This window comes from Tachyglossus aculeatus, unplaced genomic scaffold, assembly GCF_015852505.1.
Source record: "Tachyglossus aculeatus isolate mTacAcu1 unplaced genomic scaffold, mTacAcu1.pri scaffold_134_arrow_ctg1, whole genome shotgun sequence".
Classification (NCBI taxonomy): Eukaryota; Metazoa; Chordata; class Mammalia; order Monotremata; family Tachyglossidae; genus Tachyglossus; species Tachyglossus aculeatus.
In genome coordinates, this window is record NW_024044861.1 from 561,529 (window position 1) to 573,288 (window position 11,760).

Sequence of the window (11,760 nt, forward strand, 5' to 3'; positions counted from 1 at the left end):
AGACTAGAGGGGAGGCAGGCATTAAAATAAATGACAGATGAATATATACATAAGTGCTGTGGAGTGGAGATGAGTAGCTAAGTGCTTGAGAGGTACAGATCCAAGTGGATAGGTGACAGAAGGGAAAGCAAATAGGGGATATTAAGGCTTATTCAGGGAAGGCTTCTTAGAGAAGTTATTATTTTTGTAGGGTTTTGAAGATGGGGAGAATGATGGCCTGTCAAATAAGAAAGGGGAGGAAGTTCCAAGCGAGAGGGAGGATAGGGGCAAGGGGTTGGTGGTGAGAAAGATGAGAGATCGAGGTACAGAGAGTAGGTTGGTGTTAGAGGAGCCAAGTGTGTGGGCTGGGGTTTAGTAGGAGTTCCGCAAGGTAAAGTAGGAGAGGAAGAATTCTTTGAGTGCCTGAAAGTTTACGGTTAGGAGTTTCTGTTTGGGGAGAAGGTGACTGAGCAACCACTGGGTGTTCTTGAGGAGTGGGGAAATGTGGACTGAATGTTTTTTTAGGAAAATGATCTGGGCAGCGGAGTAAAATAAGGACTGGAAGTGAGGAGAGGCAGGAGGACGAGAGGTCAGCGAGGAGGCTGACGCAGTAGTCAAAACTGGGATATAAGTCCTCGGATCAGCGTGGTAGCAGTTTTGATGGAGAGGAAAAGGTGGATTCTAGAGGTGTTGCGAAGGTAGAACTGACGGGATTTGGTGACAGAATGAATATGTGGGTGGAATGAGAGATGAGTGTAAGGCCAAGGTTATGGGTTTGTGAGACAGTCAGGATAGTGGTGCTGCTTATAGTGATGGGAAAGTCTGGGGGAGGACAGGATTTGGGTGGGGAGGTGAGAAGTTCTATTTTGGACACGTTAAGGTGTCAGTGGGACATCCAAGAAGAGATGTCCTGAGTGCAGGAAGAAATGGGAGACTGTAGAGAAGGAAAGTGGTTAGAGCTGAAGATGTAGATTGAGGAGTCCCTGGGAAGCAGGCCATGGAGACAGGCTGAGAAATCAGTTGCTCACCCTTCTGTTCCCTAACACGAACACCCCCCAAATCCCCAGAATCCTCCAACCCAGGCAGCCCTCCTTCCTGCTCTGCTTCTTTCTTCCCTTCTGGCATCAGAGCCTCACTCACCTGGACGAGTCTGTTCTGCCACCACGCTGTGCCACGAGGGGGTCTGTCTTGTCTGTTCCTGGTGCTGCCCAGCCCAGGCAGCAGTTATAGGGACGGGGCGGTGTGAGCTCATCTCCACCCAGAGCTGCCATTATTGCATCACCCGCTGTTGCGGGGACACTATCTGCACGTGGAGTGTGCAACGTCTCCAAAGTAGGAAAAAACTTCCCTCCTTGGTAGAAACCCTCTTCCAAATCGCAGTCATGGTTGAATTGATTCATTTAAGAATTCATTAAATGAATTGGTGATTAACAAGTGTAGGTTTGGAAGGATAAACTTCGGGGCCTTGAAAAGAGATGCGCAGTAGGAGTTGTGATTGTCTTGGAACACAAGACCCAGGAGTGACTTTTAGAAGTTATTTGGAACAATCTCCAGGAAAGACATCTGTTCACACTTTCATCACATTTTCTAGGTCAGGGCACGGCCCATGTTGCTGTAGATGACTGGATGGACAAAGAGATGGACTATGGTTGATGCTCAGTGTGCTTTTAATCTCAGCATTGCAGTGAATACGGTTGATGAGCCTTTGGGAGAGATACCTTACTGCTGGCTGTGGAATGTTAGCCCGTTGGTTCTTTTAGCAGGACGGATTCTACCCTAGACCTGATGTTCATGGGTCGAGGAGCCTGTTTCCTTTTTACCCACTGAGGTCAAGGATTGGGTAATGGAACATGGATATAAGGAAAACCTTGGGTTTCTTTGGGTTGGTTCTTTTCACTCGGGAATGGGGACAAAAAAACCCAACTTTGGAGGAGATGTGATTTTAATAAGGCTTTGAAGGTGGGAAGATGGATGACCTATAGTATATGTCATATAGATCCGAGGGAGGTTGTAGGAAAGGGGTTTGGTGGCAAGACAGAGGAGATCGAGTTACCAGGAGTAGGTGGGCGTTGGAGGAGCAAAATGTGCAAGCTGCGTTAAGTAGGAAATCAGTGAGGCAGAGAGGGAGAGAGCTGATTTGAGAGCTTTAAAGCCGATAGTGAAAGTTTTCTGCGTAACGCCGAGGTGGGTGGGCAAGTATCGGAGGTTCTTTAGGAGTGGGGATAAATGAGCTGAATGCTTTTTGAGGAAAATGATCCAGGTAGAAGAGTGAAGACTAGACTGCAGACAGGAGAGAGAGAAGGCAGGGAGGTAAACAAGGGGGCGGATGAGGGATTTAATCAGTGCTTGTATCAGCATGGAAGCAGTTGGGATGGAGAGGAAAAGGTGGATTCTAGAGATGTTGTGAAAGTAGTACTTCTTGCATTGGCCGGGAATCGAACCCGGGCCTCCCGCGTGGCAGGCGAGAATTCTACCACTGAACCACCAATGCTAGAACTGACAGGATTTGGTGACAGATTTAATACGTTGAATGAGAGAGATGAGTTTTGTATATTATTTATGGCATTTGTTAAGGGCTTACTATGTGCCAGGCACTGTACTAAGCTCTGGGGCAGATACAAGCTAATCAGGTTAGATGCAGTCCCTGTCCTATGTGAGGCTCACAGTCTTAATCCCCATTCTACAGTTGAGGAAATGGAGGCACAGAGAAGTGAAGTAAATTGTCCAAGTTAAGATGGAGCAGGGGTTAGAACCCAGGTCCTTCTGACTTCCAAGCCTGTCCTCTATCTACTAAGCCCCGTTGCTCCTCATTTGAGGATCATTGCTCGGGAAGATTCCAAGGTTATGGATCCTTCCAAGGTTACGGAATTGTAAGACAGGGAGGATGGTTGTATTGTCTACAGTGATGGGAAAGGCAGGGGGGAGGACAAAGTGCAGGAGGGAAGATGAGGAGTTCTTTTTGCATCTGTAAAATAGGAGATGTTGGTGGGACATCCAAGTGGAGATGTTGAGGAGATACCTATGGAAAGAAGAAGACCTCACACCTTTTTGAGAACACACAGGAGTCTGCAGAGCCGGGGATCATTGCTGATGAGAACCAGGGGGCAGATGGATGCAAAACACGAGCCCAGAAAGGTGGCAGGATCGTAGAGTTTCAGAGCATCCTTCACCACATAAGTCATAAGCACAGTACCACTGTTGATGCAATAAAAGGATACAAAGCAGCTGACGATGACTAGGATGGTCTGGGTGGCTCTGGATTTGGGGGAGGACTTGGGGGAGAGTCCGGTGCTGTGGATATGCTGGACCTGCTTGCGGTGTTGGTGTAGAACCATCACCATGTAGCCACTGGACCAGCCCATGAGACACATCAAGATGGCATCTCGGAGAGTCAAGGCGCTTACAAATCCAATATCTTTTAAATCTACTGCCTGGAGTGACCGTGCACAAAATTTCCTAGTGACATTATGAACTGTGGCCATAGCATTCTTGGTCGCTTTAGTCATTCTCAGAATATTTATGTCCAACAACAAGCAGAGGATCCAAGAGAAAATTAAGGCAGGGAAGATAAACCTGGGAGTCCTAGGTTTGAGCCGGGCCCAGCAAGAGATGCTGGGACTGATAGTGACAGCCTGGAATGTGCTCAGGAGACACGTGGTGCAGATGGAAAGGCCCCGGGCCACTCTCCTCGTGTACAGGAAGATCTGGCACCATATGACATCCATAATATCCTCCCACCTGAAGGCCAGCACCATCCCTGGGGCTACCTGGGTGAGAAGTGTCACTGTGTTGGCCACGGTCAGGTGGGTGATGATCAGGTCGGTGGGCTTTATCCGGCGGGGCTGGGCAGTGAAGACACGGACATAAAGCAGCATCAGTGCTGAGTTTCCCAGGATCCCAATCCCGGTCTGAGTCAGGAATAACACTGAGACAATCAAGTCCTCCCAAAGCATTTTCTTGATTGCATTTGGATCTGAAGAACCCACAGGACCTTAAAAAGACAAACCCAATGGGAATTATCAACTTTAAATCCTCAAATTAGAGAAAATGAGGTATCCGAGGACAATGTCTGACTTTCTTTGTTCCAAAAGCAGGCTATATCCACTTTGTATAATTTTCATAAAACAACCTCTTGAGATTGACCTTAGTGCTGATTTATAGTAATAATAATAATAATGGTATTTGTGAAGTGCTCACTGTGAACCAGGCACTATACTAAGCGCTTGGGTGGGTACAGGAAAATTGGGCATGTTGTTTCTCGTGCATGTGATGTCACATGTGTCCTTGAGTCCAGGGTGTCTGAGGGAAGTCATGGGGCATGCTTGGGGTGACACAAAACCAAGACATGGGGCTGACCGAGTTGAGACTTTGGCCTCTCTTTCCTGCCTTTTTCTCCTTCAACACAATTCTGTGAGAACCCTTCCTCCTGTCCCTTTTTAAGATCTTGGGGATAGGTTTGCTTTATCTTTTATGGGATTTCTGCAGCACTGAACATTCTTCTAACATTACCCAAATAATCCTATAACAATCGTTGTCTTGTCTTATGCCGCCAAGTCGTTTCTGATGCATAGCGACACCACGGACGCATCACTCTCAGAACGCCCCTCTCTCCAACTGCAATTGTTCTGGTAGCGTATCCATAGTGTTTTCTTGGTAAGAATACGGAAGTGGTTTACCATTGCCGCCTTCTGTGCAGTAAATACGAGTCTAGAGCACAGTTTTGGAGGAGCAAAGGGGACAGAAGCCACATTGGAGGGGGTCAACTCCCTCAAGAAATTTGGAGAGGAATGGTTGAAGGGAGATAGAGTGATAACTGCAGGGGCCTTGGGGTCAAGAGAGGGGTATTTTTAGGCTAGGGAATACATGAAAATGTGTAAAAGCAGTGGGGAAGAAGCCACTGTAAAGTAAATGGTTGAAGATGGTGGTCAGGGAGGGAAGAAGAGAGGGGACAAGTGTTTTTATAAGGTGCGGAGAGTGGAGGGGGTAGATTCTGAGAGGCAGTGGGAGATCTCTTGAGAAACTCCTGGGAAAGGTAGGAAACTCGAAGAATGGGCAGAAGGCCGGAGGAACTGGAAAAGAGCAAGGGAGATTTTAGGGAGATGATGCTCGATGGTTTCAATTTTATCGATGAAGGATAGGGCCAGATCACTGGGGGAAAGAGATGGTGGGCTGTCAGGGGGACAGAAGGCTTCAGAAGGGAGTCACACATCTGAAACAACTGGTGAGGGCAAGGTGCACCGGAGTCAATAAGGACGGAGTGAAAATGTTGCCGGGTGGAGGAGGGGAGAGGATGCATTTGAAATGGACAACCAGCAGTGATCTACAGCTCATGTACAGGAGTGAAGGAAGTGTACTGAGGAGATGATCCAGGGCTGTGGGTTAGTGGTCCGAGATTGGCAGAGGGAAAGTGGAGTGAGTGAATTTAGTTCATTCATTCATTCATTCATTCGTATTTTTTGAGCGCTTACTGTGTGCAGAGTACTGTACTAAGCGCTTGGGAAGTACAAGAGAAGGTCATTTTGAGGGCATCAAGGGAAGATTCAAAGGTCACCAGTCATTTTCTTCCTGTTAAATTAACGGCTTCTACTCTATTCTAATCTTCCTCGACCCGGAATGTACTTTTGACACTGTGGTCCACCCCCTTCCTGGAAACATTATCTAACCTTGGCTTCGCTGACACTCACCCCTCCTGATTCTCCTCCTATCTTTCTGGGCACTCCTATCATACTCTGCCTCATTCACAGGCTCCTCCTCTGCCTTCCACCCCCTAACTGTGGGATTCCCTCAGGCCTCAGTTCTGGGTCCCCTTCTATTCTCCATCTTCACCCACTCCCTTGAAGAGCTCATTCACTCCCTTGGCTTCATTGACTATTGCTAGGCAGATGATTCCCAAATCTACATCTTCTAGCCATGATCTCTCTCCTTCTCTGCAGTCTTGCTTAGTCAGAGAATATCTCTTGGAGTTAATATGGTTTTAAGGGGCTTTGAATTGGAGAAGTGGATGCAGTATATGAGTGGTGACCTTAATTAAAGGAATGAGATTAATAAAGTGGGATTCCCCTGACTGAGCCCATTGAATGCACCAGGAAAAGGACATGCTATAGACAAATCTCGAGCCCTCAGATAGACACCAGGAAGTCATTCATTAATTCATTCATTCAATTGTATTTATTAATAATAATAATGATGATGGCATTTATTAAGCGCTTACTATGTGCAAAGCACTGTTCTAAGCACTGGGGAGGTTACAAGGTGATCAGGTTGTCCCACAGGGGGCTCACATGGGAAGCAGCATGGCTCAGTGGAAAGAGCACAGGCTTTGGAGTCAGAGGTCATGGGTTCAAATCACGGCTCTGCCACTTGTCAGCTGTGTGACTTTGGGCAAGTCACTTAACTTCTCTGGGCCTCAGTTCCCTCATCTGTAAAATGGGGATTAAGACTGTGAGCCCCACATGGGACAACCTGATTACCTTGTATCTACCCCAGCGCTTAGAACAGTGCTTGGCACATAGTAAGTGCTTAACAAATACCAACATTATTATTATTATTATTATCCCCATTTTACAGTTGAGGTAACTGAGGCACAGAGAAGTTAAGTGACTTGCCCAAAGTCACACAGCTAATTGGCAGAGCTGGGGTTTGAACCCATGACCTCTGATTCCACAGCCCATGCTCTTTCCACTGAGCTTCTCCTGAGCACTCACTGTGTGTAGAGCACTGTACTAAGCTCTTGGGAGAGCACAATACAGCAATAAACAGTCACATTCCCTGGCCACAACAGACTCACAGTCTAGAATGGGGGAGACAGGCATCAAAACAGATAAATACAATTGGTAATATGTACATAGGTGCTGTGGAGCTGGGAGTGGGGAAGAGCAAAGTCACTCCGGCTTCATGAACAGAAATCACCAGACGAATCCTGAACCCTCAACTGCTCTCACAAAGATGCCAGGTAGGGGCCTTTGTGACGATATTGCCTCAGCCCGACCGCTCAGTGCCCCGAACCATGAATGCCATCCCACTTGGCTTCTCCCTCGCATCCCTGCTGAGAGCCCAACAGCCACCAGTCACTCACCTGGTTCTGTCTGCTCTCCCTCAGCCTACGGTAATGGGGACCTTGTCTTGTCTGTTCCTGGTGGGGCCCAGACGGGGCAGCAATTAAAGGGATGAGATGGTGTGAGCTCACTTCCCTCCAGGGTTGTGATTACTGTGTCACCTGCCGCTGCTTTGACACCATCTATAGTGGGAGAACTGAGATGTCCCCAAAGCGGGGACAAACTTCCCTCTCTAAGGAAAATCATCCTCTAAATCCCACTGCTGTGTAAATTGAGTAATTGTACACAAAGTTAAGCAAATTATAGAAAGGAAGTCAATCGGGAGTAATTTCTGAGACTTTCTGAGACTTGATCAGAGATGCACACTAAGAGTTGTGATGGTCATGAAATCCTAGAGCTAAAATAGGTGTTTGTTAAGCATTGTAATAAGTGCTGAAGTATTCGTTCAGTTGCATTTATTGAGTGCTTACTGTGTGCAGAGCACTGTACTAAGCGCTGGAGTAGGTACAAGATACTCAGGTCAGGCATAATCATTGTCCCACATGGGGTTCACAGTCTAAATAGGAGAGACAACAGGAATTGTCCTTTTACAGATGAGGACACAGAGGCACACAGAAGTTAAGTGACTCGCCCACGGTCATGCATTTAGCAAATGACAGAGCCAGCATCTGAACCCAGATCCTCTCACAGGCAGGCCCGTGCTAATTATGCTGGACCTTCCTGCTGGTGGTAAAAACATCAACTGGAGGTCATTTGGTCCAGTCCTGTACCTCAAGGCAGGCATTTCACCACACCATCCTGGACAGGTGCTTGTCATTCATTCATTCAGTCGTATTTATTGAGTACTTACTGTGTGCAGAGCACTGTACTACACGCTTGGGAAGTACAGTTTTCCTTATTGTTTCTAGGTCGGAGAAGGGAGAGGGGTACTGGAGAAACTAAAATAATGGAGGATGGGTTATGTTAAGCTTGTTTTTATATAATAGTTAAATTGGATCGAGCTAAAGAGTGATGGAGAGAACAGATTGTTTGGAGCCTGGCTACCTGTATTTCTTTTGGTGATTGGGCACAGTCTCAGAATTGATGATCATAGGTTCTAGTGCCATTTACCTGTTTAGACGGTGGGACCAAGGGCTCAGTCACGATAAAAGTTTGTGATGGAAACCTTTTGGTTTTCAGAATAGCTATCCATTTCACTCAAAAATGGAAAAATCATCTTTTTGCTTAGCTAACACTTTCTTATCTTCAATCACTCAGATGATGGGGAAATAAATGATGTAAAATACATGGAACTGCACCTATCTTTTCATTTTATGTCCTGTAGATTAAGGGTATTTATTTATTTCTTCCTATTATTAAACGGGGATTCTCCCTCCTACTTAGACTGTGTGTCGCAAATGGGGCAGGGACTGTGTTTGCCTGATTAACTTTTATCATCTCCAGGGCTTAGAACAGTGCTTGACACAGAATGAGTGCTTAACAAATACTATAATCGTTATTATGTGCAAAGCATTGTACTAAGCACTGTGAAAGAAATACATAGATAAGGTATAGACATGGTCCCTGGCGTCAAGCGGCTCATAATCTAAGACTGAGGTGGGTGCAGTGCAGGTGTTGGCAAGAGACTTGTAAGGAAAGATGAAGAAAGATTCAAAAGATATAGGTGATGACCAACATAGATCAATTAATCAGTGGTATTTATTGAGCTCCTGCTGGGTGAATAACAATGTACTAAGTGATTGGGAGAGTATAGTACAATAGAGAAGGTATACATAATAATAATAATGATGATGGCATTTAGTAAGTGCTTGCTATGTGCAAAGCACTGTTCTAAGCGCTGGGGAGGTTACAAGGTGATCAGGTTGTCCCACAGGGGGCTCACAGTCTAAATCTCCATTTTCCAGATGAGGGAACTGAGGCCCAGAGAAGTGAAGTGACTTGCCCAAAGTCACACAGCTGACAATTGGCGGAGCCAGGATTTGAACCCCTGACCTCTGACTCCAAAGCCCGGGCTCTTTCCACTGAGCCATGCTGCTTCTCAAGAAGCTTACACCCTAGTGGGGGAGATAGACATTAAATCCATTGCAGGAAGGGAAAAGGCAGAGAAAAGGTATGTATATAAGTTGTGGAGTGAATGGCCAAGTGCTTAGGGATACAGAAGGTACAGACTAAAGTGTACAGATGCCACAGAAGGGAGGGGAAATAGGGTGGGGAAATGAGGGACTAGTCAGGTAAGGCCTCTTGGAGGATGATCATATCATCTTAGTCGGGCTTTGAAGATAGGGAGAATGGTGATCTGTCAATCAATCATTCAATGATATTTAGTAAGCCCTTATTCTGTGCAGACCCTGTACTAAGCACTTGGGAGAGTATCATACAAAAAAGTTGGTAGACATGCTCCCTGTCCAAAAGGAACTCACAGAATAGAGGGGTAGACACAGTAAAAGTAAATTACAAATGGATGCGTACGTAAGTGCTCTGGTGTTGGTGGAGGGGTGGATGGTAAATTTCTTAAGCAGAACAGACCCAAGTGCATAGGCCACATAGAAAGGTGACGGAGAAAGGGAAGTGAGGGGTTAGTCAGGGAAGGCCTCTTGGAGGGAATATGATTTTAGCAGGGCTTTGAAAATGGGGAGAGTATGTCAGATATGAAGGGAGAGTGAGCCTTGAGTAGGTGCCCTGCCTTCCAAGAGAGGGTGTGGGAGAGTGGTCAGCAGGAGAATAGGTGAGACTAAGATACAGCGAGTACATTGGCATTAGAAAGGCAAAATGTGCAAGTTGCATTGTAGGAACAGATCATTGAGGTAAGATAAAGGGAAGTTTGACTGCTTAAAAGCTGATAGTAAAAGTGTTTCTGTTTGCTGCAACCTTTGGAGGTTTTTGAGGAATGAGGAGATGCGAACTGAGCAGTCTTGTAGAAAAACGATCTGGGCAACAGAGTGAAGTATTGATTGGAGAAGAAACATATTTGTACATATTTACTATTCTATTAATTTTGTTAATGATGTGCATATAGCTTTAATTCTATTTGTTCTGACGATTTTGACACCTGTCCACATGTTTGGTTTTGTTGTCTGTCTCACCCTTCTAGACTGTGAGCCCGTTGTTGGGTAGGGACCGTCTCTATATGTTGCCGACTTGAACTTCCCAAGCGCTTAGCACAGTGCTCCGCACACAGTAAGTGCTCAGTAAATATGATTGAATGAAATAAATGAATGAAGGGACAGGAGACAGGGAGGTCAGGTGAAGGAAGCTAATGCAGTAGACAAGGCAGAAAATGATTAGTGCTTGGATCAGCATAGTAGCAGTTTGGATGGAGAGGAAGGAGCAGCAGCGTGGCTCAATGGAAAGAGCGTGGGCTTGGGAGTCAGAGGTCCTGGGTTCTAATCCTGCCTCCGCCACTTATCAGCTGTCTAACTTTGGGCAAGTCACTTCACTTCTCTGGGCCTCAGTTACCTCATCTGGAAAATGGGGATTAAGACTGTGAGCCCCATATGGGACAACCTGATTACTTTGTATCTCCCCCAGCGCTTAGCACAAAGTAAGCACTTAACAAATAATATTAATAATAATAATGGCATTTATTAAGCACTCACTATGTGCAAAGCACTGTTCTAATCGCTGGGGAAGGTTACAAGGTGATCAGATTGTCCCACGGGGGGCTCACAGTCTTCATCCCCATTTTACAGATGAGGGAACTGAGGCCCAGAGAAGTTAAGTGACTTGCCCAAAGTCACACAGCTGACAATTGGCGGAGCCGGGATTTGAACCCATGACCTCTGACTCCAAAGCGTGTGCTCTTTCCACTGAGCCACGCTGCTTCTCAAATACCAAAACTATTATTTTTGGAGGTTCTGAGAAGAAAGAATTGACAGGATTTGGTGACATATTGAATATGTGGGTAGAATGAGGGAGAGATGAATCAAGGATATTGCCAGTGTTAGAAGCCCCTGATAGAGGAAGGATAGTGGTGTTGTCATCGGTCATGGGAGAGTCTGAGGGAGTAAAAGGGTTTGGGAGGGATGATCAGAAGTTCTGTTTAGGATGTAGGTTTGAGGTGTCAGCAGGATATCCAAGTAGAGGTGTCCTGAGAGCAGGAGGAAAAGTGAGACTTCAGAGAAACAGAGAAGTCAGGGATGAGGAGGTAGAGGAGGTAGATTTGGGAATCATTCTCGTAGAGATGGTAGCTGAAACTGTGGAAGCTAATGACTACTCCAAGGGAGTGGTTATAGATGGAGAACTGAAGGGGACTGAGCCTTGTGAAACTCCCACAATTAGAGGGTGGGAGTCAGAACAGGAGCCAGCAAAAGACACTGAAAATAGCAGTCAGAGAGCTAGGAGGAGAATCTGCTGCTGCATTGTGGAAGGCCTCCGATAAGAGAAGCAGCGTGGCTCAGTGGAAAGAGCACGGGCTCTGGAGTCAGAGGTCATGGGTTCAAATCCCGACTCTGTCAATTGCCAGCTGTGTGACTTTGGGCAAGTCACTTCACTTCTCTGTGCCTCAGTTACCTCATCTGTAAAATGGGGATTAAGACTGTGAGCCCCCCATGGGACAACCTGATCACCTTGTAATCTCCCCAGTGCTTAGAACAGTGCTTTGCGCATAGTAAGCGCTTAATAAATGCCATCATTATTATTATTATGAGGGATTTGGAAGTGGGTGGAGCTGTTACTCATTGGATCCAATGCTTAGAACAGTGCCTGGCACTTAATAAGTGCTTAACAA

General features: G+C 46.2%; 1 protein-coding gene and 1 non-coding gene across 2 annotated transcripts; both read right to left on the reverse strand.

Moving 5' to 3' along the window:
* Nucleotides 1-1,546: 1,546 nt before the first annotated feature.
* LOC119922953 (vomeronasal type-1 receptor 4-like) lies at nt 1,547-4,245 on the reverse strand. Its single transcript, XM_038742570.1, has 3 exons — nt 4,215-4,245; nt 3,024-3,970; nt 1,547-1,708 (listed from the first exon to the last, which is right to left on the reverse strand). The coding sequence occupies exons 1-3, from the start codon at nt 4,243-4,245 to the stop codon at nt 1,547-1,549; spliced, it is 1,140 nt and encodes a 379-aa protein (XP_038598498.1).
* On the reverse strand, nt 2,400-2,470 carry TRNAG-GCC. The gene has a single exon. It is a non-coding gene; the product is annotated as a tRNA-Gly (tRNA).
* Nucleotides 4,246-11,760: the final 7,515 nt, after the last annotated feature.

Coding starts and splice junctions, on each gene's coding strand:
- LOC119922953 (XM_038742570.1), bottom strand. CDS start 4,245: ATGCACGAGAAACAACATGCCCAATTTTCCT. Junction 3,971..4,214: donor ACAACATGCCCAATTTTCCT/GTACCCACCCAA, acceptor TGTCTTTTTAAG/GTCCTGTGGGTTCTTCAGAT. Junction 1,709..3,023: donor TCCTGTGTGTTCTCAAAAAG/GTGTGAGGTCTT, acceptor AACATTCCACAG/CCAGCAGTAAGGTATCTCTC.